Raw genomic sequence first — 27,995 nt, forward strand, 5'->3', positions numbered from 1 at the left:
AGTACTCCTTTAAGCGGGTGCATTAGCCCTTCTCACGCCCGATTCCTGGCCAATCCCCCACGTGGGTATGTGCCATGTCAGCGGCCAGGCAGCGCGCGCCCATCTCCCCCCGTTGCCAAGGAAGACGAGGAGATTCCTGGCCAATCCCCCACGTGGGTATGCTATGCGGACATCGCCGGTGGACGCAGGTTCAGGGTCGCTTAAGAAGTGCATCGCACTTAAAACGGTGTATTAGCCAAGCCTCTAAGTCAGAGTAACATAGTGAAGAAAGCGACGCAATCGGAAACGTATCAATGACGATAGTAATGAAATGACAACCTCACCATTGGACACGTTTCGTTGTGTTTGTGCTGCTAAGCAGACTAAAGCGTCTACTGCACCGGCACCTGTTATGCGTGAACCCTCACGGAAGAACGCCTCGGGAGAATATGCAAAGAAACAAAAAAAATGCCGCACCGCGATTAAACAGGCCTACACAAGCTGCAGCTGGAACCTTCCCCAGCTGACACCACAGCACCCGTTACGACGCAGATATCACACGTCAGACGTATGTATATCCTATTCTTCTCGTTACGGAGACATTAAGGCCGCAGAAGAGGCCATTTTCACGTCTGATTTACCATTAAAACCAGAGGATCGCACAGCTCTCAATTTCCGTAGGCTATGTAGTTCTCTAGCTGAATATTGGCAGATATTTCTAGAATTATGGGCAGATTTCTAGGCAAATTTCTAGGCGCTACATGCATGTTCGCATAGTATCGTCGTTGTTGTTTCGACTGTTACGCACTACTTCATCAATAGTCTGACTCTAGAAAAGGTCACGGTGGTACCAGATATAGTTATTACCCTTACAATAGTAAAGGAGCTACCATGCAGCCAAAAAACTGGGCAATAAGTGTTGAAATAACGGGCAACCAACGGCGAACGCCGGGCCCCGATATTTAGCTGGATACCTGGGGAAAAAAACATTTTTTTGCTCTGACGCCAGATTTTCGCTGCAAGGATGCGGGCTTTTTTTTTTTTTCAGTAAGGTCGCCAGCGGACTATCGTTTTTTACAGTGCCGACGGTAGCGAGGCTAGGCCGCCGCCGGGGCCGTGTACCACGTCATCACCGGCATTTTGTTGCCGGAGGTCCACCCGACTGATCGGCACTTCATTCTTCATCCACTTTTTCGTTTACTTTCCTGTAATTAATAATGAAGAAGGCCGGAAAACTTTATGAGTTAGACCAAATACTATTGAACGGAGTAAGTGAAAAGGCTTAACTCCCAAGGATAGAAAAGGCCATTGGCAAGCGCTGCCACCACATATAGCGATGAGATACGCCATATTCCGCTTAGTATGTGTGTTTAGACATGGAACATTGCTAAACCCACTGCACTTATCCGAGTCCTTTTCTTTCCTTGGGTGTTTAGATTTTTTGCGCTGAATTACTGTGTGCATTCATTCGAACTCGCTCAGCCTGTCCCACTAGAGAAGTTTATTTCTTGTGCACCGGGCTCTGATGTATGCTTTATTTCCGTGCCAAAAAGTTAGCTGCGAAGTGTTGTCTAGGCTCATCGCAGTGTGCCGCCGGGCTTGTTTTCTTCCGTGTTCCTTCTTTTATACTTTATTATTTTGTCTGTACGTGTATTTTTGTTTGGAACTTCAAGAAAGTTTCCAGCGGGTTAAGTGCCACAATAGTGAATGAGAAGTTCATTAGAGAGGCTGTGCGTATTTATAAGTCAATTCGCTTATGGATTTTTTAATGAAACATTACCTCTAGGCAGGCTCTGGCTTATATTCGCAAACACGTACGAAACGCCAGCCCAAAACGCCGTGCACAGGTCGAGGTCACCGCTGTTCATAACAGTCATTGTGTCACCCTCCGAGTGGTGGAAGTAGAAGTATTTGTCGTTGATCGCGTACAACGAAGCAGCCGGAACGCCCTTTTTAACCCATTCTTTAAGGTCGGGAACTGCAGCGGAATCCAGTAGTTGTGTAGCATTGATAGGCTTAAACAACTTCAATATTTCCTTCGCAATGCAAATCGTGGTGTTGTTGGTGGCGGTGAAACGAAGTCCGTGCGGCTTGTACGTTCCCCCGTCGGACTCCATGACTAGGTTTGTGAAGTTTCCTTCCTTATCATAGTGTTTCTTGAAGTATTCTTTTCCTCCTGTTTCCTCTTGCTCTTCACCCGTAAACAAAACGCATCGTATGGTGCGGCGCGGCTTGAGCCCCAACGTTTTGAGTACATCCAAGGCCCTCCACGAAATGAACGCACCACCGCCATCATCCATGGCTCCTTGACCGACATCCCAGGAGTCTATGTGGCCGCTGATCAACACCATCTGCGGAGTAAAAGATATTGTGACGTCCCACAGTAGAACCCACATTTTCTAGATTACACTTTCGTGCAAGGGGAGCTCTATGCAAGTTTTTGCAAAGCACAATATTGGGAAATACGGAGTTCCTAAAAGCAATTTACGATCTTCTGCAATATTCTGACCTTTTCTGCGAGGCAACTTTGATGATCACAATATCTGACACAAAGACCAAAGGGTGCTTAGAGACAATGGGTATGGCCCGTATGATAGTTGCCCGTATATATGACCCATATTACATATAGCCTTTGCATTAAACTGCATTGTGTAGTTCAACGAATGTAACCCTCTATTTCACCATGTAGTCGAAATCGTTGAGCCACTTTTCGTGTAAAGTTCGCAAGTGCTTAAAACACTGTGACCCTTACAACGACACACGCTCGTTTGATAAGTTGCTTCATGCTATTTCAGCCTTCAGGATTTTGATGTTCATTTTCTTGGTTATTATTGCCTTTTTCACGCACCGTTAATGCTCACGCACTGTTAATGCCAGTGACACGCGCTCACAATCCCCAACTGTTCAGCCTTGCCTGGTCCTCCAGCCGAAGAGGAGACTGAAAGAGCAACGGTAGTAAATCTAGAGTGCATGCCGTCATGGTTCAATCAAATTTAGAGTACTGAAGTGGAAGTATGGAATCAAACGTATTTCTACATTCACCAGACATAAATTATGCCGCCCAAAAAACAACATCCCTTCTGAAAGCTGCGGTTGGCCCGTGCTAACCAGCGAATTCTTGAGTTCATTTGGCCAAGATTGGCACTGGCGTCGATTATCTCGAGTGGACTTAACCGACAGGCTTAACGTGGGGCCCTAGTCCTAGCTCGTGCTTCTTATTCTGCGAGCAACCTGGTTTTACTTTTTCTTTTCTTTTCTGTTGTAATGGCAAGTGACACACAGCCTCCGCCCACTTTGTGTTTCAAACAACAGGGCGCTGAGCCAGCCCACCAAGATAACTTAGAACACTTCGGGCTGCACCGAACCCTTACTTTAAACGACATGCATGGGTGTAGAAATATGGACTGGGGCTTTTGTGCAATGTGAGTTTTCATCCCATTCTGTACCATATATACACTCTGCTGACTGGTTGACAAATACAATTTGTTGCTATATAAACAACGGCTCAAAAAAGGGCGTGAATTAAGTGTTTTCCGCGGAAATGATAGCTATAATGGGCATCACTTCCCAGTTTTTGGTGTATAAATGGGCTGTTGCGCTTATCCACCTACCTAAGAATAAACATACAAGGAAAGAGGTAAAAACGCACAGGAGAAACCGAAGGCATGTGTGGTAATAAATAGAGTGAAGATAAAAAATTGTGCATTATTACACAAAACACAAATACAGAAATCAGACTCACCTCTTGCGGCTTCTCGGTTCCATTAAGTTGCGCAATTGTGTTCCGCGACACACTGTCATTAAATTTTGTACCATTCATTATTAGCTTCACAACTGGTGTGATTCCTGAAATACGAAGCCTGTTTGTATTTGAGCAACAATGAATGCCAAGTATCATACAATCAATATACATCGGGATTAATAGCGTGACATGGCTTAATCAAATCATTTCAAATGGCGTTAACACCACCAGGATTTTCGTACATACAAAAATTATGCAGAAATTCCGAGAGTTGACTACTGACACTGGTACAAAAACATTTTTTGCGTAGTTTCTCTGCGTTTCAGTTCTTTACAGCCAGATTTACCGATCAATATCAAGGTGTGGCGCTCTAGTGGGCTACATTAGCGTTTACAGTGCGACTTTACGTTTTCTTTTGTTACTTTTGTCCTATTTTCTTTGTTTTACCAATTACCGACATTTGCACTATTTTAACCATTAACGTTCTAAGTTCCATAATGGTGCATTTTTGTCATGTACAAGACGTTACACGATTGACGCTTCTTACGAATTTGCTTGGTTCTGTTAACTTTGCGGCGTTTTTATTTTCGCCTTAACCGCGTCCGGGTGGCGCATTAGGTAGGCCTTCGTGTTTACAAAACTTGCTTTATAGCTTTCTTGTGGCATTTGTTTTTTGTTTTTTTTTACTGTCGTGCAAAAACAAAGTATCTCAACTTCTCCCATTACGCTTCTAATGCATACACAATATACCTAAAACTTTTTGCAGCAGGGTGCTCGGAAAAGATTGGGTACGTATTGAAAGCAAATTGGAATTATGACTTTACAGAATGAAACAGCCTTTCCTTCTTTATTAACCAAACGCAGTTTCTTTTCGCTAAGCTGAAGTGCAGCCCCATCTCCCCTTTTTCTTGCATCGGTAGCGTATTTACTTTTACATCCTAACGGAAAAGCATTAAGTGGCTCATTAAGAAAAGGGACCGCCGTCCCAGACACGTGGTACATGAAATACCGTTAGCTACGACTCGTTCCATCGTATGCACTTCAGAAATAAAACGTGAAGGAAAGGAGCGAGCATCACAATACAGCCGTTTTAGCTCCTGTCGCTGAGCGGCAAATCAGTCACCTGCGAGCCAGAGCGCCCTGGAGCTCTCAGCGGCGTTCAACTGGACCACTGTGCTTTTTCATTCACAACTAATCGGAACTACCAAGGTGACCTCTGATATTTTCTTTACAGACAATAGTCTTTCTTGTACTTTTGAGACGCGAAATGCTTGGCGGTTTGTCCGTCTTCTAGAAAAAGGTTCTTTGGAAATACACACAAATCCATGAGGAAGAGGATATGTGTGTTACAATGTGTGTTATTTGTGTGTTACAACCCAACAAGATAGAGTTCTGTCGAAGATGTTCACATTCAACATAAATCCTTGCCCTTGCACTACAAACACAGTAAACCCAACATTCCTGTACTGACAATCACGTTAACTAGTTAACTATGTGCAGTAGGCCGAATGCTATACACGTATATATATATATATATATATATATATATATATATATATATATATATATATATATATATATATATATATATATATATATATATATATATATATATATATATATATATATATATATATATATATATATTGTAAAGGAGATACTCGACGTTCCTGTAGAAGGATGGGCCCGTTTATTCGTGAACGAGGCGTCAGCGCAGCAGGGGCGAGCCGAGACGACCAGCTTATCGCGAGGCTGAGCTTCAACGAGAGCGTCCTCTTCTTCGTCGTCATCCGACGCATACCCACATACGGGGAATTGCCCGTTATGACTTATGCTGGTCACAATTGCTCGTACATTTGCGCTACATACATACTTGCGAGCCGAGACGACCAGCTTATCGCGAGGCTGAGCTTCAACGAGAGCGTCCTCTTCTTCGTCGTCATCCGACGCATACCCACATACGGGGAATTGCCCGTTATGACTTATGCTGGTCACAATTGCTCGTACATTTGCGCTACATACATACTTGCTACAATACCCCCGGCGAAAAGGGGAAGCCATCCTGGCGACCTAAGGGGTACACGACATGAGCGGGTCATAGTACGGCTTGAGCCGCGCGACATGAACTGTCTCACGCCCCCGACGGCGGCGATCTGAAGTGGGCGTTACAGGCTCAACAACATAATTCACCGGCGATGTTCGCTCCACAACCCGGTAGGGGCCGTGGTATTGCGACACAAATTTCGGTGACAGTCCGGGCGTCGGGCACGGTATGTAGAGCAAGACGAGGGATCCGTTCGGAAAAGTTGGAGCTGAGACCGAAACGTCGTGACGTGCCTTCTGGCGCTGCTGGTCTTCCGTTGTAAAGCGACGAGCAAGCTGGCGACATTCCTCGGCGCGTCGAGCGACGTCTGAAACTGGCATGAATTCGGAGGCGTCAGGTCGGTACGGAAGTATACTGTCCAGCATGCATGAAGGCTCACGACCGTAGAGCAAAAAGAACGGCGAAAATCCTGTGGTTGTCTGCTTAGCGGTGTTGTAAGCATACGTCACGAAAGGAAGAACGAGGTCCCAATTGGAATGGTCCGAGGAAATGTACATTGCGATCATATCCCCCAGTGTGCGGTTAAACCGCTCTGTCAGTCCATTGGTCTGTGGGTGGTATGATATGGTTTTGCGATGAACAACGTTGCATTCAGCTAGAAGGGTCTCCACGACGTCGGATAAAAACACGCGACCTCGATCACTGAGTAGCTCGCGAGGAGCGCCGTGGCGGAGAATGAACCGCTGAAGGAGAAATGACGCTACTTCTCCAGCTGTGGCCGCCGGTAGCGCAGCTGTTTCGGCGTAACGCGTTAGATGATCAACGGCGACGATGATCCAGCGGTTACCGGCAGCTGTGCTGGGAAGTGGGCCGTAGAGATCAATGCCCACTCGGTCGAAGGGTCTCGCTGGACAGGGCAACGGCTGAAGTGGAGCGCTGGTGTGCTGCGGAGGAGTCTTGCGCCGTTGACAGTCTGGGCAGGATTTAACAAACTTTTTTACAATATATATATATAGTAGTTATGTACAAATTTGGAATACAGGTTATAGAAGAGAATCAATGATACTACACTGACTTGAACGTACAGATATTCGGCCTTCATGTGCAGAAACAAAAGCACATGCCCACTGGCAGAGGCACTCCTCCTCACCAAAGAAAAGCTCCTCCGTCATGCAAGACAGCCCTTGCCCGTGGCATGCGGCTTAAGACAGGCCGCGCATCCCGACGATGGTGGCCACTCCCGACTGCTTCGCAGCGGTTTTGCCGCAACGCCTAAGAACCCGCCACTATGAGCAGACATGCAAAGCAGCCTCAGGAACAGTAGTCTCTGGATACCACTAGATTCTTAGTCCTCTAAATCGGCAGTGAACAACATGCCAGAATCCAAAATAATGCCTCTGGGGATACGCATGACAAGTGCCTATAAAAGGCACATTTACTTATAGAACTCCGGCATGCATTTACCCTGTGGACCGCGGTTCAGAGCTACCTCAGGCATTAATACACGCAGCTGTGTACCAAGGAAAGACTTTGCCAGAACAGTCGCGGGGCAAGCTTCTCCTCGAAGCAAAATCAGCAAAAACCGTACTGCTAGCACAGAAGAGAATACAGATACTGAGTGGACAGCGAGACCAGGCGACTCCGCGGTTGTCCGAGGACTGGTCGACGGACCAGTGCTGTGCTACCTCCCGATAAGAAGGAATCGACCGAAGATTGAATGCTAATTAGCACTTTGAAAGGTGGTCGCGCAATATGGCATGCGTACTATAACTTCCCTCAAAATACCAACTTTACAGATAACGACTCTCCAATAACGGTAAATCAAAACTCTGCGTCTGTATGTCTTTCGATTTAGTCACCCGGCCGAGAGTTATAGGTCTTGAACGAGGCATTTAATAGGCAAACAATTTCCAAACTACTAAAATTGGTAGAATACTTCATATCTGTAAACATTCTCCACCAAAAAGAAAACAATTAGGAGGATTTCACACAAAACAAAAAACAAATAAGTGATAACAACGCTTCAATTAGGTAATAATACACATTGTATATCTTGCGATAGCAAACTTTAACAAAGTTGCGCCCAGCTCCCCGCGAGAGGAACCCTGCGTAGATGCGACGCATCGTGGGGTTCACTTGGTGTTTCCATTGGATTGATTCTGAAATCGCGTGAAATGTGTCGGGAACGCGTATGATTATTATGTTTTATGATTATTATTATGTTTTATTGGCCAATCTTGGTCAATCTCTCTGGGGCTTCGCTGTCGCAACGACCTTTACTCGATCATTGTTGCTGTAAGTGGGAGCTTCTTTTCTTTTATTGCAAGTGTTAATCATTGCCCCATCATGCCTTGTATCAGTAGCTTCTGGACGTAGTTTGAATGAGGCGAGGATATAAGGCGCGTTCGTAGTATTTGATTTTGTGGCGCAGTGGGAAGAGCCCCATGTACCTTGCGTTCCGCCCACAGGGTCGTGGGATCGAAACCGGGCGCCGCTACCTATTATTTTTTTATATAGTGTAGGGGGAGGGGTGTGGACGGACAACAACGCCGTATGGAGGGACAAGGCGAGTGAATGAGATGCAGTCGCATATAAAACTGAACTAAACAATATTTCAATCACAAAATACAAAAAGGGCTCGCACTCAAGTCTGCAGCTTGCAGCTCGAGAGCCAAACCACACAGTAAAAAAATTCCACCACAGATGACGTACCACCAGTTCGGATGCGACAAAATCGAATCTACTTCAGCCAACTTTATCATCGAAGGAGCGAGACACGAGGGGAACAGCGTGAGAGGGGGATTTACTTGACAAGAGCTGCAGAGGACATCTGCATCGAGGCAAACAGATTCAAGGTTTTTTTTTTTCGAAGAAGCATTCACCTCTTTCCTGCAGCCGATGCAGTAGTTCGGCGTCTTCCACCGTTATAGATGCTGCTGGTATCTTCTTTATTGTGGCGTTGTACCACATGAACCCCGTGTGTGGGCTGTTGATCGACAGGGGCGTCACAGAACGCACCAGAGCTGCTCGGGCACCCACAATCGCCGCCATAATGGCACCGACAACGCGGTACTGGACAGTTTGCCGGTCGTAGCCCGTGTACGGTTGATTGAAGACCACAATTCTCCCCTTCGCCTGCAAAACGAAAGGTGTTTTTTTAAGTGTTCTTTTTTATTTCGTTGACAATGAGCCACCTAACTGCTAATTATCACCGGATTTGTATCAGACACGTCTATTCGCATACTGCTTGGCAAAAAATCAACTCGGTCCTAAAGGCTCACTAGTATGACGAACTGGGCGAGTTAGTGTGCGTTCATGGTGACAACAGCGCAAAAGAACAAGAGTAAAAGAAAAATTAAAGCACGTGAAACGTGCTGAAACAGAGGAGCTTACTTAGGCACGCTGGCGGCCACATCACTCCGAAGCCGGGGTCGCTCCGAAAGCCATTTATCGCGGTATGTGCAGTCGTGGCCAAATGAAACGCGGTCAGAAAAATTTCAACCTTAAGAAACAAACAGCTCGATTTCTTTCCATGCAAGACAAATTTACGCGTAGCTTAATTATAGCACGAAAGTTGGGAAATCTGGCTGTCTAAATATGCCAATGGCGTTCTATTATTCGATCTCCGCGAAGAGAATTTCTCAATTTTGCCTGTTCTGGTTAACATTTTCGTGTTCACATTTCATTTGTTCATGGCAGTAGGCAGTACGTTCTCGATCGAAGGTGACCCGCGAAGGTCTGGTAGTTTATCAGCGCATAATATGTGTGGTGGTAGTGCGTTCCGAGCCCCGGCGCACTAGCCAGGATGGCGGACCGAACAATCTTCGCATCGTCTTAGAAGCAGTTCTGGACCCATGGTAAGGGTCCGAATGTGGCAGGCCGGAGGTGGGTGTGTGCGGCTGAAGGAGCACGGTCCTTCACGATCGTGTACCGCAACCTTTGTTTTGACCATGGCAGGGATATCTGGCGACTTCGGCATGCTGGCGGCCACTTCCCGCAGTGGCGGAGGTCACTCAGATTGCCATTCGCCTTGGTATGTACTCACGAAATGCTCACCCACGCAGGTCTGGTAGTTTATCGCTGCATATACAGGGCGGGAGTTGGACGTGCGCCGCTTTCGAGGTCTTCCATATACGTTGTCGCTTTTGCCTACATCACAAACATGGTCGCCGGTGGCGGTGATCGAACATGCATCATTGTCTGCGGATTAGCCACTAAATCACTCGTGTGAATATCGCTTCTCGAGTATTTACGCTTTCTGGAGGCGCGATCCTTTAAACAGAATTATGAAATGCATCAAGGAGGCACGTTTACGGTTTGGGCCTTCGCCGTTGCTGAATGCCGCAACCTTGCGACCTGATTTCTCCTATGCAATCGAAGAGAAGGAAGGGCAGAGAGACAGAGAGAGAGAGAGAGAGAGAGAGAGAGAAAGAGTCTTTATTTGGCAGGAGTCGATGGTTTATATCGCCTGCAGGGTACGGGAAGTGTATTGGGTGCCAGATTTCTTTCGCTCAGTCTTGCACCTTGCAAATGAGACCACCAGCACCATAACATCGTGCCATTGTCGGGCATACCTATTCACACGTTGCGGCACGTATAAAGGGTTGATAGTATTGCGATTGCTCTCATTCCGGACTGTGCGTGAGAGGTCACGAAGTTGATCGTGCAGGAAAAATAAAATCCCCGAAATACATTGACTGTGCATTCTCAACAACAGGCGGTCGAACCATTTCGGCGTGAACCAAAAACCATTATTTATGTTTCCGGTTCAGTTCCAATAAAAATACCGGTTCGCCTCCTGCTTTTCGGTTCGGTTCCGGTTCCATATATATATATATATATATATATATATATATCAAGGTTGCAGTCGTCATTGCCAGTGCTATTCGGCTTTTTTCGAAATATTTAATAGGGCCGAATGACGTGTGCTTGTCACGTTTCTTTGATTCATTGATAAATAAGCGAAAATATAAGTCGAGAAAAAATCCGCCGTTTTTCCGGGAGCGTCCCGCTCCCGGAAAAACGGCGGATTTTTTCTCGACTTATATTTTCGCTTATTTATCAATGAATCAAAGAAACGTGACAAGCACACGTCATTCGGCCCTATTAAATATTTCGAAAAAAGCCGAATAGCACTGGCAATGACGACTGCAACCTTGATATGTATCTTTACCGAGTCCCTCGTCCCGTATCTCTCTGTTCTGCTATATATATATATATATATATATATATATATATATATATATATATATATATATATATATATATATATATACAGAAAGATAGGTCGGCAGTTAACTTCATTAACCGTAGTAAAAAAAGAGCCTAACCACACCCCTATGCCTCCTTTGGCGCTGTAGACTGCCGACCTATCTTTCTGTATTTCCTCAACGAGCCCCTCATTTCCTCACTATATTATTCTGCGAAAGCCTAGCTAGGGTCTTGGTTTTCGCAGCATTGATGCCTAGGTAGCATAAGAGGGCTCCCCGCCAGTTACCCGCTCATGACAGGCTGTAGACGTTCGAGTCACGCCTCGGGGGTTGAAAAGAAGGTCCCCTTCTCCCCGTGTACTCAGAGTGGCGCTGGCTACCACCCTCAAGCGTCAGATACACTTCTAGTAAATATAAATATCCCAGAAAGTGAAGGAGAACACAGTCGCCCAGATAGCCGAATTGGTAAGGCATTCGAGATCTAATCGAAAGGCGTGGGCTCGGTCCCCACTCTGGGAGCGTGTTTTTCTTCCTTTCTTTCTTCCGTATATTTAAAAAAAATGTTCACTTCATTAACCGTAGTAAAAAAAGAGCCTAACCACACCCCTATGCCTCCTTTGGCGTTGTAGACTGCCGACCTATCTTTCTGTATTCCCTCTCACGAGCCCCTCATTTCCTTACTATATATATATATAATATTCAGTGTGTCGAACCAAAAAAAATACGGGTTCGGTTACGGTTCGGGTTCAGGAAAATTTATTTTGTTCCGGTTCAGTTCAGGTTCGACTAATTTTATCCGTGAACCGGTTCGCGAACCGGTTCGGGGCGTTCAACCGGTTCGCGAACCGGTTCAGAACTGAATTATTAGCAAGGTTCGGAAAATCAGTTTTGTATACTTTAAATTCCTCATAAAACTGAAGTATTTTTTTTCTTCACTCAAACTAGTGGTTTTATTTAAATGAGCTGGAATACTATTGTCAAATTTGATAATCTAGTCCAGGTGTAAGAGAAAATGCACCAGCCTCTTTTTCACCACCCCTACTGTCATTCTAGAGGCTACACAAAGCCACCGCCAAGAGACATGAGTGTGTTATTTATTGGTGCCCCTTGCTTCGTTTTACTGTACAGCTTGGATGCTAATAATGACTTAAGACATTGCCCATTTTGCATGAATTACTTCCTTGTTCCATCACTGCTGATGCTGGGTGGCAGAAAATTTGAAAGTTTTTTCGGTGTTTCTCATCACTTCTAATGAAAACAACGTCCTTAACGAGTCACCAAAGGCAGATATTTCAAATAAGGCAAGGTAGGGCTTCGGTTTCATGGTCCATTTAGGATCCTTGGCCAAGAATGTAAGAAGACGCGGCGGAAAAATATCGCTGACCACGAGCTGCGGCCCCTTCGTTATCAAGCTTACTGCGACAATCAAGAGCGAATGCTGCCTGCATCCCCATTGCAAAACAATAAACAAAGCAAACTTCCACGTAAAGCTCGCAAACACACGCCAGCGCACACAACATGGCGTTTTATTCGCCTGTGAAGAGCAGCTTTACCTGTACAAGAGACTACCAAAGACGCTAGTGGAAATCCGCGAAACCAAACGTACAGTGCCCAACACTGGGCACACCTGTAAATTCGAAAGAACACAATCTCTATAATTTCGAATAGACACGTATTTTCGCTAACCTCACCCGCCGCGGTGGCTCAGTGGCTAACACGTCGTGCTGCTAAGACCAAAAACACGGTTATGATTCCAGGCCGCGGCGGCCGCTTTTCTGATGGACGCGAAACGCGAAAACACCCGTGTGTTCGAGATTTCGATGCACGCTAAAGATCCCCAGGTGGTCGAAATTCATCTGGAGCCCTCCACTGCGGCGCGCCTCCTCACCTGTGTTGTGTCGGCGCGTTGAACCTCATTTTAAATCAATCTTCTCTGATCCACGTGTAGTACTTTTAAGGATCTTATTTCTCCATCCCCTTCGCCCTATTTTCCCCTCTTTCTCGTTTCGTGAGGCTCGCCTCGCTTGTATAAAGCTGATGTCTCGAACCAATAACAAACATATATTCGTCCCTTTCTTCCTGCGTCCCGTTTGTGGCGCTGTTTTAATTCTTGTGATTATGCTTGTACTTAAAAGACAAAATTACAACACTCTTTAGCTGCTGCAAATCGGCATATGCAAATGTAGGGCTTGAACCTTGGCTGGTACACAGTGCAACAATCTCGTGGACTGATCGCACTTGCACCATCCCAATGAGGGAGAAAAAGAGAGCGACAAACGTTTTATTGAGCCTTTAAAGGCCCCTTGTGGGGGCGTGGTGACAGGCCACCGGAGACCGCGGGAAGGGTGAATTCGGTGCTTCAAACATCGCGCAGCCTGCCAAGTGTTTGACATTTCTTCTTCCGAACCTTGCACCCGCTTGCTCGACCATCAGAAACATACCTTTGCAATTAGGGGCCTTAATTGCTATACTGGTGTGCAGTCGTTTCAACATGTTGGGCCTATGGCGTTGTGCTGCTGAGCCGAAGGACGCGGGTTCGATTTCCGGCCACGGCGGCCATTTTCTGATGGAGGCGAAAACCGAAAACGCTGGTGTGTTCGAGATTTCGTCGGGCGCTAAAGATCCCCAGGGGGTCAAAATTAATCCTGAGCCCTCCACTGCGGCGCGCCTCATCGCTGCGTTGCTTCGGCGCATTAACAAACAATCGCCATAGCTCATGGCGCTACCACGCACCGCAGTGAACATCCCCTCAGATTGTTAAGGATTCTCTCCAGGCATGCCTACACTACCGCCGTGGACAAGCTCCTCTCGCAGCTATTCTCCTTCTGCAAAAGCTTCCCCCTCAACTATTCGTAACAATAATATGGACCCCTGTTCACACCGGGCTGCTGGGGAATGAAGCAGCCCATGCTGCAGCCCGCGAGATGCACAACCGGGTTTCCTCAGCATCCGAATGGTCAGCCACGGAAGACATCATCAGCGAACCCCTGACAACCACTGAAGCGATTCTCACCCACTACAGGCACCTCCCCTACAAACATCCTCCACCACACCCCTCCCTCACGCACACCCAAGCATACACATGGCGACGCCTACAAACAGATACTTACTACAACTGTACACGACTTCACCACATTGCTCCAACGATCTATCCGGACACCTGTCAACCATGTAATACCCCACTAGACATTTTCCATCTTGTCATTGAATGCCCGAACTCTCCACCCCTACCTCCCCGACTGACCCCCACCCCTTCCCGTGAGCAGTGGGAGAGGTTGCTGACCAGCTCCGACCCTGAAGATCAAGCTATGCTGGTCGACCGGGCGGTGACGGCGGCATCCTCTCGCGGCCTCCTAGACATAAGAGGCTGACCACACCCCCTTCCCTTACCGCTTTGCTCTATAATAAACGCTTGTTCATGGTCACCTTCAACATTTTGTGAGCATGATGAGCGCGTTCGGAGCGTTTTGATTCATTGAAAGGGTAAAAGTGAGCGAGAGATTGCGAAGTTCATGGCGCGTAAAAGAAAGAAGCCCCTAATGACACTTACCACCCGTTATCAATAACGAGATGGTCGAACCGTTTTGTTGAGAACCGGAAACCGTTATTTTGTTTTTCGGTTCAGTTCCGGTTCGGGTTCAGCCGGCTCAAAAAATATTGATTCGGGTTCGGGTTGAGTTCCGGCAAAAATACCAGTTCAGTTCCGGTTTTCGGTTCGGTTCGGTTCCGGTTCGACACCCTGATTATATATATATATATATATATATATACATTTCAAACCGGACATGGCTACGTTATTGCCGCAGACTTGCCGATATTAGACAGGTTTAGTTGAGCGCACGCAGAAGCTCTGCGTGCGCAAAGAACTTTCGCGCCTCCGCAGAACGGAAGCGGCACCCGCTCGCTTTGCGTGAGCCCCCAAGTTTTGGATTCTTGCGTTGCGGGTTTTGCGGGCAGTGAGCGAGGCCCCTCTTGTCCTCTTTCCGGTTTCTCTCGCCCGTGAACGAAAGGAACAAAGGAACTGCGTCTCCCCACAAACTGGTTTACGGCATCTTCTGGCTAGGTTTACGTCTGGCACTGGGCGACAACCACATGTTTCGTTCGCCAATCTCGCGTTCAGTGGCGCTGCATGACACGCAAAGCGCGCATTTTGGCGCTACTGGTTTATCCACGCACCAACTTCTACGTGCGGTCAACTAAAACTGGTTGTTCGCGAGATCTTGGGTGCGCGCGCTGTGCTGCCCCTACGTGCGCGTGCAACTCTCTGCGTACGCTCAACTAAAACTGTCTATTAGGGATATCGGCAAGCATGCGGTCAATATTGATGAGGAAGAAACTCTCACCAAGTGCACATAATGTACTCACAAGACAAGAAGCAAATGCGCTCAGCTTGTTGCGTCGACCCCCATGTCTGTTTTGATGTCCCTCACTGTGACAGCGGCGGCCACTTATTGGTCGCCCTGTTGTCTCCTCGCAGCAAACTCGTTCCGGCGCGTTCCGTCGTTCATGAAAACACTGCATTTTGCGTCACTTAGCACAGCAGCTGGCGGAGGTGTGCGGAGATTTTATTATGTTTTAGTTATTATTTTTATTAAGTTCATGAGACCCATGTAAAAAATTTTACTTTTTCTGTGCTCAAAAGTTTTTCGCAAAAAAACTTCCCCGCGTAGTGAGCGCACCCCTAGTTTTTTTTTCTGAAAGTGCGACCATTATATATATATATATATATATATATATATATATGTGTGTGTGTGTGTGTATGTGTGTGTGTGTGTGTGTGTAGGACAGAAAGTAAGGGTTGGCAGTCAAGAAAACCTCGGAAAGCAAAGGGCAAAGGGGACGTTGTGGTGGGTCATAGAAAGAGATGAAGAGTTTTCTGAGTGTAAAAGAAAGTGTTGAAAAAATGCCCGCCGGGTGGGATCCGAACCCACGACCTCCAGAATACCGGTCTGGTGCGATAACCACTACGCTACCGGCGGGGCTGTTTCCCCACCACTTTCTCGGGTATTTATGTTAAGGTATTTTATGTTTCCTGCACTTGGGGGTGGTAGCCAGCGACACTCGGACTACTCGGGGTGAAGGGGACCTTCTTTTTAACACCCTGGCCATGACTTCAGTATATACGACATGCCGAGAGTTGTCGACCAGCGTTAAACACTCTTAAGCTACCTTTGGCACCAAGACTGCCGGAACAGAGGCCTTCGCTTAGCATGTAGCGAATCAGAAATGGGAAATGAGGGGCTCGGTGAATTAAGACAGAATAAGGGTTGGCAGTCAAGAAAACCTCGCAAAGCAAAGGGGAGGTTGTGGTGGGTCATAGAGACAGATGAAGAATTTTTTCAGTCTGAAAGAAAGTGGTGAAAAAATGCACGCGGGGTGGGACTCTTTCTGACCACTTTCTTTCTGGCTCAAAAAATTCTTCATCTGTTGGTAGGACCCACCACAACTTCCCCTTTGCTTTCCGAGGTTTTCTTGACTGCCAACCCTTATTTTCTGTCGTATTTCTTCTTATATATATATATATATATATATATATATATATATATATATATATATATATATATATATATATATATATATATATATATATATATATATATATATATATATATACCGCCGATGGCAGATGATGCAGTGGGGTTGGCCGGTTTGGGAGATTAGCCACCAAGAGACGGTGGTGTTGTGCGATAGTGGTGGACGCGGAAGAACTTGCCAACTTGAAGAACTTGTTGGTTTGACGGACTCCATGTCTCCTGCGTTACACTAGTCAACAGGACTAACCGTGCAGCCCCACATCATGAGACCATCCGAGAAAACCATCAGCATCCCGAAGTACTCGGGATCAAGCCACGATGTTCCCTTTGACAAGTTGCTCCGACTGTTCGAGGTGAAGACTCCGACCGCTGCATTGACTGAGCGAGACAAGCTGTGCCATTTCTCCGATTACCTTGAAGGTGAGGCCTTCCGCTGGTACCTTACCAAGGTGTTCGACACTGGCGCATCTTGGGAGGACCTCGTTGAATGAATGACCCAACTCTTCGCAAGCGCCATCACGGGTCCGTTCCGTCAGTTCATTCATTCTCGCCTGAAGTCGGGCCAGAGCCTCAAGGCGTATTACGATAAAAAATGTGTCTGGGACGCCTTGCTGACCTAAAGGACGCTCATCTTATACCAGGGCTCATCAACGGTCGCGCTGCTGAAATGGAAGTGGCTCTTGCTGGGCTTGCTCCATCTACTCCAGCAGCGTGGCTTTCAGCTGCGCTTAGAGTTGAGGCTGCTATGGAACGGCTGAGTCCCATCGCGTTTCACCAAGCGACACGCGCAGATCGATGCACCGAACAGCCATTCCCATCAGCGTCCACCTAATACGCCGGTACGAGCACCCATGTCCGAATGCAGGCACGGCACTGTGGATGGCTTACCACGACAGATGCACTGGCACAATAAATGGCTACGATGCGCAAGCATTCCTAACCTCGCTACCTACCAGGGAAACGAGGACGGCCGAAAGCTATGTTTTTTTCAGTTTGATGCGCTCATTGACGGGCACCCTTTCAGCGCTGCTCTCGATACGGGAGCCACAATTACCTGTATCAGCGACGCAGTGCTCGAGGCCCTTCACATGCAAATAATGAGAGATTCGTGCATCACCATTTAACAAGTTACGTCATCTACCAAAACTGTGAGTCGCGTTAATCTAAAGATGCAGATTGGAAAAGTTACCAAGGAAATTAAATTGCATGCTCTACAAGGCACGAAAAGCAAGGTAATTCTTGGCTTCGCAAGTGCCTGTCTCTTCAACTTGTCTCTAGACATAGACACCCTGACACTACGCCAAAGAAATGACGTCCTCCACCCTCACACGCAAGCCCGTCAAATGGCTGACAAGAACGCCTGTTTGCACGAACTTAAAGTTTGCTAATTGGAGCACCTGAATGAAACTCATAGATCAGCCCTTAAGCAACTTCTCCAGTAGTATTAAAACATTATTTTCCAATCCAAAACTGACATTGGGTGTATTAGTAGCGAAATATATCGTATTCCCGTCACCAACAACGTTCCTTTTCGTAGGGCTTCCTATCCATGCTCAGAAGTCGATAGCGTCGGAATCGACAGACCAAGTCAACGACCTCCTCACGCAAGGCGTAATACGGCTGTCTACGTCTCCTTAAGCTGCCCCGGCACTTCTGGCACAAGAAAGAGGAGAAGGGTGCACGCGTTTCTGCATAGATTACCGCATGCTGAACGCAGTGACGGTGCCCGACTACCAACCCATCCCTCGCATTGACGACGTTCTAGACTCTCAGGAAATTGGCGTACTTTTCAACGTTAGACATCACGTCGGGTTACTGGCACGTCAAGATGCACCCACAAGACATTCCGAAAACAGCCTTTGTGACACGTACCGGTCACTACGAATGGCTTGTTATGCCTTTCAGTCTCCAGAACGCCCCAGCCACTTCTGAGTGGGCTGACAAGTCCGTCCTGGCAAAACACCGCTTAGCGCACGTCACGAACTACTTCGATGATATTGTGGTGTATTCTGACACGTTTTCTGACCATCTGAAGCATCTCGACGCCGTTCTAAACGCTTTTAAAAGCGAATGCGTCCAGCTCAAATTGAAGAAATGTCAGTTCCCACAAACATCCATTGAATACCTAGGACACAGGGTTTTAAATTTTCTCGGTACCGTGAATGTTTGCCGTCGGTACACCAGCCACTTCGGTGAAATTGCCCAGCCACTGATATGTCTCCTCACCAAAGCTGCTACGTGGAACTGGGACTCTAACTGCGAACTCGCTTTCACTAAGCTTAAGAAATGTGTCAAGGAAGTGCCGGTTCTTGTCATCTACTATGCCTCCAAACCTTGTATGCTCTATTGTGATGCCTCCAGCAAAGGTATCGGTTCAGTCTTGAAGCAAGCCGATGATGAAGGCCGGGCCGGAGCACCCAGTTGCGTACACCTCACGCAAGCTGCTCAAGCATGAAGTGAATTACGCCATCACAGAGCTTGAACGCTTGGGCATTATTGACACTGTCGACAAATGGAATTGCTATCTGCACGGAAAACCTTTTACGGTAGTCACCGACCAGGCTGCGCTGCAGTGGCTTGAAAACATCGACAATCCTCAAAGCCGTCTGTTTCGATGGCCCTTGAAGCTCCAATATCAAGCACCAAAAGGACACTGACGACATCGAAGCCGATGCACTAACGCCAAACCCGATTATTCAGCGTCTGTCCGCTGAGCAACTGCAAGAGCATCCCAACGACAAACCGCCTGGCGAGGACATCATTGAGAACGGAATGGTCATAGTGACGCGCAGAGGGATTCGAGAAGTCTACGTTCCTGATGCTCTGCGATCTTCTCTTCTTCAGAGGGCTCATGACGCTTTTGGTCACGTCGGAGTCAAGAAGACATTGCTGTATCCACAATATTGTTGGCCTGACATCATCACCGACATTTCAAAATAGATTCGCCCCTGTGACACTTGCCAGCGCTGCAAGAAGACGAAGACCAAGCGTTTCGGATCCCTGGAGTCACTACCATTAGCGGAACAACGATTCTATCTCCTTGCCAAGAAAACCATCGGAGGTTTTGCGAACGCGGGTTCCCCAAAAAGATTCATCCATTTGGTCGTTGATCATGCCACTTGTTATGTGTGGGCTTTTGCGCACCGAATTGAGACCTGCGACGCGTACATTTCCTGCCTGAAGAGCATCTTCATTGCTGGAAAGCCTCACAAATTCCTCTCCGACCACGGCACAGGGTTCACCGCAGGAAAATTCAAGCAGATCCTCAAGCACTACAACATTCACGAGCTGTTCACAAGTTCACAACGCCCGCAGTGTAATGGCCTAAGCGAGCACACTAATCCTTCCATAATTACTCGCCTACGCTGCAAAATCAACGACGAACCGCGAAAACCATGGACACGCCTCCTTCCTCAGGTTATCAATGAGTACAAGACACCTCATGAGGTCACCGGCTACCCACCATGTTTTCTCATGTATGGCGCACCATCATACCCCTGCATCCTCACCAAAACTGTCGAAACCCTGTAAGAAACTCGCGCAAACACAGTCCGTAATTCCCTGGCGTATCACGAGAAGAATAAGCTAATCTACAACAAGCAGTTTCTTCCGTCAGAGCTTCAGGTGGGAGACTCTGGGTTATATGAGACAACCTGGCATTCCAACCGCGGTAAACTTTGAGCGATAATGATGGAAGGGCCATATACTGTTCTACGCAAGATCTCTGCGGTAAACTACGAGATCGACCGCAGCGTGGCTCCACTGGGTCGTCAGACTGACAATGCCCATAGGGGAGACTAAGACGACATTATCGGCCCTATACAGAACACTCTCTCGGGGTAGGGGGAACCATGTGACGTCCCGCAGATGGATGGTGCAGTGGAGTTGGCCGGTTTGGGAGATTGGCCAGCAAGAGACGGAGCGGTGTGAGAGTGGTGGACGAGGAAGAAGAAGTTGTCAATTAAGGTGTTGTGTTCGACGGACGCCATGTCTCCTGCGTTCCATATATAAATACCCGGGAGCGCGAGGCATTTGATTTTGAGAACGCTATTCCTTATCGAAATACATTCACATATATAAAGGCGTGTGGGTCTTGTTCGTCGACCCCTTATCATTATAGTGCGCAGTGTGTGCAAAGATGGAACGCGCACAACTTGACGCAGAAAATGCAACGCCATGCACTGCTTGTCACCCTGGCCGCGCACCACAGCGACTGGAAAATTGCCACTTTCTGAACGTAGTAAAGTCTTTCGTTTACAAGGTGCGGGCAGAACTGATGTGTTGTGCCGGTGGCGTGGCATTTGTGGGGAAAAGGAAATAGCCCAGTCAGCGGTCAGACGTTGTTAGAACCCATGATTTTTGGGCAGCTGCGAGTCATCGTAAGTGATGACCTAGGAAAGTCAATGCGGGCCAATCAGGGGGAACTTTACGTCGCAGAGTCGACTGCCAGGCTCCCTATAGAGGAGGACTTGAAGTGCCATTAATATGTCATGACGAGGGGGCAAATCATATCCGATAAAACTCGGGAGAGTCATCTGCTCCGCTCCAAGTGCTTGCTAAACAAGCTGAAAAGATCTGAGGAGCGTAGAATCCTGTGTTTTTTTTTCAGGTGAAAAGTACTTCCAACAAGACCAAAACATTCACTGCCGTAACGACAGGTGGCTTTGCAGAAGCGCTAATGAGGTTCCTACTGTGACGCACACAAACTTTCCTCCGTCTGTGCTGGTGTTATTCGTCGTCAGCAGGGAGGGTGACGTCAAGACGCCACATTTTTGTTGCTGAATGACTTCGCGTTATTGCTACCGTGTACGTGGATGTGCTCGCCATCATTGTAAAGCCATAGATGGAGAGTGTTTCTAAATTATGTCTCTCAGCAAGATCCGGCGCCTGCCCACACCGCCTGCGTTACCCAAGAGTGTCTGGCGACAACTTCTACGACCACGTCACTCGAAACTTGTGGCCTCCTTGTTCGCCACATGTAAATCCGCCGGACTACTATGCCTGGGGCGTCGTTGAGGGAGAGGCCAACAAAGAGTCGCATAATAAAGGATACTCGCCGGCCGGCTGCTGGACACCATAACGAGTGCCGTATATTCGACGGACCTGGACCCACAAACTCTAACCGTCCAGCAGCTCGAGGCTGCTCTCGCCACGCAAAAGCGGAGCGAGTCGCAGACGGGGGGGAAAGGGACGAACTCCCGAGTACCTTTTGCGCACCGCTCACGCCGACGCCGGCGGGGCCTAGACCCGAAGACGTCGTGAACGTGGGTGGGATGTGGAGGCTCTGCGCATCCCGACCTCCCACTCCCTGGTGGCCATAAATAAAGTCTTTCTCTCTCTCTCTCTCTCTCTCTCTCTCTCTCTCTCTCTCTCTCTCTCTCTCTCTCTCTCTCTCTCTCTCTGTAGACCGCCATTGCTCACTCAATGGCCCTCATCTCTAGAGAGCACCCGATCCGTGCATGCAGCAGTTTCGAATAGAACGTGTGTTTGTGTTTGTGTGTGCGTGTGTGTGCGGTGTCTGTGTGTGCGCGCGTGTGCGTGCGTGTATGTGTCTGTGTGTGCATGTGTGTGGGGGGCATGTGCGTGTGTGTGCGTGTGGGTGTGTCTGTGCGTGTGTGCATGTGTGTGGGGGTGCATGTGTGTGTGTGCGTGTATCTGTGTTAGTGTGTGTATGTGTGTGTATATGTGTGTGTGTGCTTGTGTGTGATGTGTGCGCGCGCGTGTGTGTGTGTGCGTGTGTACATGGGAATGTGTTCTGTGTGTGCGCGCGTGTGTGTGTGCGTGCGTGTGTATGTGTGCGTGTGTGTGTCAGTTTTTGGGTTTGCGTGTGCGTGTTTGCGTGTGTGCGCGTGTATGCTTGTGTATGTGTTCGTGCATGTGTGTGTGCGTGTGTGTGCGTATTTGCGTGTGTGCACGCGTGTGGGTGTGTCTGTCTGTGCGTGTATGTTTGTGTGTACGCGTGTGTGTGTGTGCGTGTGTGTGTGCGTGAGTTTGTGTGTATGCGTGTGGTGTCTGTGTGTGTGTGCGGGTGTGTGTGTGCCTGTGCGCGTGTGTGTGTGCCTGTGCGTGTGTGTGTGTGTGTGGATGCGGGGCTGTGCGTGTGTGTGCGTCTATATGCGCGTTTGTGTGTGCGTGTGTGTGTTCGTTCGTTTGTGTGTGTGCGTGTGTGTGTGCGTTAGTGCGTGCGTGTGTGTACCTGTGTGTGTGCGTGTATTTGTGTGTGTGCGTGGGCGTGTGTGTGAGTGTGTGTGTGTGAGTGCGTGTGTGCGTGTCTACGCGCGTGTGTGTGTAAGGGGGTGTGTGCGCTTGTGTGTCTGTGTGTGTGCGTGTGTGTGATGTGTGTGTACGCGTGTGCGAGTGTGTGCGTGTGTGTGTGTGTGCGCGTGAGTGTGCGTGTGTGTACGTGTGTGTGCGTGTGTGTCTGTGCCTGTGTGTGTGCGTGTCTGTGCGCGTGTGTGTCAGTTTGCGCGTTTGCATGTGCGTGTGCGCGTCTTTGCGTGTGTGTGCGTGTGTGCTCGTGTGTGTATGTGTGCGTGTTTGTGTGTGTGCGCGTGTGCATGGGTGCGCGATTGTGTGCGTGTGTGCGTCTGTGTGTGTGTGTGCGCGCGTATATGTGTGTACGTGTGTGTGCGTGTGTGCGTGCGTGTGTGTACACATACACGCGTACACACACGCAAACACACACACACACAGCGTGTGTCCCTGTGTGCGTGTGTGTATGTGTGTGCGTGTGTATGTGTGGGTGTCAGTTTGCGGGTTTGCGTGTGTGTGTGTGTTTGATTGCGCGTGTGTGTGGGTGTGCTTGTATGTGTGCGTGCGTGCACGGGTGCGAGTATGTGTGTGCGTACTGTGTGTGTGCGTGTGTATGTGTGTGTGTGTGTCCCTGTGTGTGCGCGCGCGTGTGTGTATGTGTGTGCGTGTGTGCGCGTGTGTATGTGTGAGTGTCAGTTTGCGGGTTTGCGTGTGTGCGTGTGTTTGTGCGTGTGTGTGTGTGCGTGTGTGCACGGGTGCGAGTATGTGTGTGCGTACTGTGTGTGCGTGTGTGCGTCTCTGTGTGTGCGCGTGAATGTGTGTGCGTGTGTGCATGTGTGTGTGCGTGTGTGTGCGTGTGTGTGCGTGCGTGTGTGCGTGTTTGCGTGTGCGTGTGTATGTGCCTGTGTGCGTGTGTGCCTACGTGGGTGTGTGTGTCTGTGCGCTTGTGTGTGTGCATGTGTGCGTGTCTGTGTGTGCGAGTATTTGTGTGTGAGCGTGTTTGTGGTGTCTGCGTGTGTTCGTGCGTGTGTGTGCGTGTGTGAGCGTGTGTGCGTGTGTGTGTGTGCTTGTGCGCGTGTGTGTGTGTCTGTGTGTGTGAGTGCGTGTGTGTGTGTGCGTGTGTGTGTGTGTGCGTGTTTGTGTGTGTGTGTGTCCCTGTGTGTGTCTGTGTGTGCGTGTGCTTGTGTATGTGTGTCTGTGCGCGTGCGTGTTGCTGTGTGTGTGTATGTTTGCGCGTGTGTGTGGGGAGAGAGGTGTGCACGCATGTACCCTCTCACGCACGTGCGCGTGCGTGCGTGCGTGCTTGCGCGTGTGCTCGAAGGGGAAGTAATCGAAGTGATGAATTCATCGTGCAATAAACAGCCGCTAAGCTGGCGAACACGGAGACGCTGGAGGCGCAGAAGGTGCGCTGCCCTGTGCCTTCTTTTCTTTGGTGTAAGGTGCATCTGCTGTTTGTTAAGATGTATTGATAGCAACTCGCCAAGTGTTGTGCTCTCCAATTCTTCAATTCTCTAGGTTGTTGCCATGCAAGCTGCCGCCGTACCAACTTGTCAATTATCCCTACTTTAGAGCACATAAACGGCGACGCTCGCCTGTCCGACCACCTGGCAATCCAACGACGGACTTGACCTTTATTCAAAGCATCAATGGCTCTCTAGTGGAAATACTCTACTGCATTTCTAAACAGAGGCATTAACTCCACAACAATTTTTTATAAAATTACTAGCACTTGCCGTTGATTGTGCGGACTTTCAACATTGTTAAAATAACCAATGCATTTATCAACATTCGTTTCATTTTTTTTTTCTAAGCAAAGGCTATACACTACGAAATCCTATCTGTGTAGTAAACTCCCCTCTATCCGACGCTGTAGCCTACGCAGTCTCCGATGGGTTAATAAATATCCGATGCACGGGGGGGGCAGCAATTCGTGATAAATATGTATATAAAATTCGATTCGTTTTCAGTTGCCGTACCGTTATTGTCCAAAAAACGTTTATACACCATACATTTTGCAGAACACCACCTTAGTAAACATAATTTTAGAAGGATAAGTGTCAGAACAACAAAACCGGCATGCTAATGTTATCAACTTTGAGTTTTACTGAAGGAGGTTAATAGTTATGCAGTTCGGTGATTACTCCTTTCAGGATAAATGTTAATGGCCCCAAAAGAAGGTGTGCTAGTCATTGGTGTATATATTTACTCGCTGTATGCCAAACTTATTTCCCCATCGCGATTTAAAGAGACTCTGCAACACTTCCGATAAACGCTTTCACCCTTTCGTTCACGCATCGGACCACTGCGTAAGCTATAGTTTTAGCCAGCGAGGAGCGGCAATGCGTGATTTACTCGACGGACCAGTGATTGGCTTTTGTGGCTTTCTTTTTAAGGTGGCTATCGAATGCATTCATTCCTGCAGCTGAAGGAAAGAAGGCCAATAACAGCTACACTGCTCTAATGACGTCCAGCGGTCGAAGAACGCAGAGACCGGGAAAGCGAAAAAATCTTTTTGAACAAGTTTCTAAGATATCTAATGGGCACTAAGCAGCAATTTTCCGCTTAGCTAGTTTGCGACCTCCTAATCTAAGCAGTGTGCAAGCATTTTGTAATTGGAAGAAAAGGTGAAGAAAAGTGTGGCGGGGTCCCTTTAAATCCCCCTGGCTCAATTTTATATGAATGCCTTACGCTATACTATAAAATAACCACCCTGTCTTTTACGCAAAATGAACATCTGTAGAATGCTACATGCGCCAGCAGAGTTTTTTGTCAAAATTCCCGCGGGCTGGCCAAACTTTGATCAGAATAGTGTGTGTAATTATAGAGGCGGTAGTGTACTTACCTCTGTAGCATTCCTTTTGAGTTCTGCAAATGAACGCACTACAAGCACTTGCGCTTGAATACCACCCGGATCGGTAGCAACGCTGCTACCCAAGCCCAAGATTTCCATCTTCTTCAGCCTAGGCTCAACCATCCATGCTTCTTCATGTCCTCTTTCCCAATGAACTACTGGCGCCTCCTCCGTGTATACGCGGTCAAGTTGTCTGTCGCACAAAAGTTGAACCATGTAATCGATGGAGTCTTCCAGCGCCTTGCTACCAGAGGGTCTAGCTCCATAAGTGTCCACGAACTTAGCCAGTTCATTGTACGTTTTGTTCCGCTCCGTCCCATTGACGACAGTCTTGATGATCTTATCTATATCAGTCTGGTAACCCCGAATCTCTTTTTTCAGTTCATCAGAGAGCAAACTGTCGCAAGGGTCGTCGTCACCTTTAGTCCCGTGTACAATGATTGCAGCACACAACACCTGGTGCAGATAATTCATATCGCGTTCCTTCCAGAGACGTCACCTGCAAAAAAGTGGTGTGACTCATTAAAAATTGGTTGGTGTTTTCAATCATCGATCCTCATCAGTCAACACCGGCACTAACCGCAGTGTTTCTGATGCACCGTCTGGGATGAGCGAAGTTAAACTTGGCATGGAATGAAAATTAAAAACTGTTACGTCGACGCGCTCTGGGTATATTGACTTATGACAAATTTAAAAACTGTGGTAAAATACGCTGCTCGGCAAATTGGTGCATTGCAGCTTTCGTTAAAAAAGCGCTAAAAATGACACACACAGGAAGGACGATCAACAAATGTGCTGCTCACACCTGTTTCACAATCGGGTGCACGCAGTTGTCAGTAGAGCATTTAGTTGTATTGTCCCTTAGTGTATCTGTTTTTAGCGCTGTTTTTTCGGCTCAGATTTTTTGTGTGGTCTGTAGCAGTACAAAAACATTTTTCATTTCACAGTGAAGACATTCATTGTTCTGAATGCGAGCTTTTTTGCATGCTAACGCCGCAGTTCTTCGCACGAGGTTAGTTAAAGTTAACTACTTATTTATAACCCCTGTCCAAACTGTGACCTCATTGAAAGAACTCCTCAAGTTTAACTGCAATTCCAGCTGGGTTTGACTGGACCAAAAGAACAAAGAGCGCCCTTGTTTTGGAAGGGATATTGCCTGAAAAATGGAAGAGTCTACGAAACCAATAGCAGACATTTCGGCAGGGCTTTGAGGACAACGATTGCAACAGCTGTTTCCACAACTAAGACAAGTTACAATATGTAGTATCAAGTGCAGCGCGAATGAAACATGTTTTGCGGCAGCCGTGAAAAAACAGTATACTAAAACTCTTTTCAACCACTGAAACTTTCAACATTGCCATCGTGATATGACAGGAAGAGCTTGTAGCTTAAAGATGTTAAACTTTGCTTAAAACGTGTTAAAACTCTAGTAATTAAGTGGCCGTGGCTTTAGTTCGCTCTGCAATAGGTGCATTCTGGCCACTGTGATACGACGTGTGCCTACAAATGAAGCAAGCTGTTTTATTCTATTTCAACGAAGCAATGAGTGGCGAATTATCGCCGTCATACGATTGATGTCAGAAACATTTCAGCTATGTTGTATTCCACCTGCATGCAATACAATACCAACCAACATTGTTGCAGTTTTTTCTGCGGATCTCTTATAACCTTCACCGGAAATAGGAGAAAGAAAAGATTGGCTAAAGCCCTTAGTCACAAAACTTTTGCAGTGAGTCAGCCAACGATACATGTCTCTCCGACATCTTTCGATTGATATGTTTAGAGGGCCGAACTCTGAGACAGAAATCTTGCGCTCACTGCGTATAAGCAGACACAGCATTTAAATTTAACTCAATTGCACAATCACCTGTGCCGAAAAATCGCGTCAACAAGCATAAACATGCAAACATCAACTTCCTATTGTGACAGCTAATAGGACACTACGCAATAAAGCCCTGGAAAAGCAGGAATTAAACGCATCTATAAATTACCCTAAAATGCGGTGAGTAGTCCGAATGAAGAGCTTATTGTTTAAGTTAAGCGCTAAATATAAAATACGAATCGTCATTCTTAACCAAAGTTGCTTTTAAGTTGCGTTGAGCACATCTCAAGAATCATTACAGAGCCTAGCTATAACATTTTTTCGCAGTAGACGTAAAACGTCGGCTGCAATGGCAGAAGCTATTAATTTCGTCTGCTGCAATAAGAAAAATGACTCTAGGAATGGGCTCACCGGTTATTGCAACGTTCCTACCACATTAGGGCTTCTATGTTGTGCTGTCGCTGCCTCCGCTCGGGCGTGCTTTGTTCGCTCCGGAGACAACTCATGCGTATTGTACAAAATTCTATGAAACAGAGCTTTTTCAAAGGCCATGGACAGTTG

The 27,995-nt window shown here is 47.5% G+C and overlaps 1 protein-coding gene across 1 annotated transcript; it reads right to left on the reverse strand.

The window, feature by feature from the left end:
• On the reverse strand, nucleotides 1-27,977 carry LOC144140916 (carboxypeptidase Q-like). Its single transcript, XM_077672413.1, has 5 exons — nucleotides 27,846-27,977; nucleotides 25,604-26,111; nucleotides 8,648-8,900; nucleotides 3,722-3,825; nucleotides 1-2,330 (listed from the first exon to the last, which is right to left on the reverse strand). The coding sequence occupies exons 2-5, from the start codon at nucleotides 26,084-26,086 to the stop codon at nucleotides 1,734-1,736; spliced, it is 1,437 nt and encodes a 478-aa protein (XP_077528539.1). The 5' UTR covers nucleotides 26,087-26,111; nucleotides 27,846-27,977; the 3' UTR covers nucleotides 1-1,733.
• Nucleotides 27,978-27,995: the final 18 nt, after the last annotated feature.

Source organism: Haemaphysalis longicornis, unplaced genomic scaffold (assembly GCF_048455015.1).
Source record: "Haemaphysalis longicornis isolate Haplotype H1 unplaced genomic scaffold, Haemaphysalis longicornis Haplotype H1 scaffold_556, whole genome shotgun sequence".
NCBI classification, from domain to species: domain Eukaryota; kingdom Metazoa; phylum Arthropoda; class Arachnida; order Ixodida; family Ixodidae; genus Haemaphysalis; species Haemaphysalis longicornis.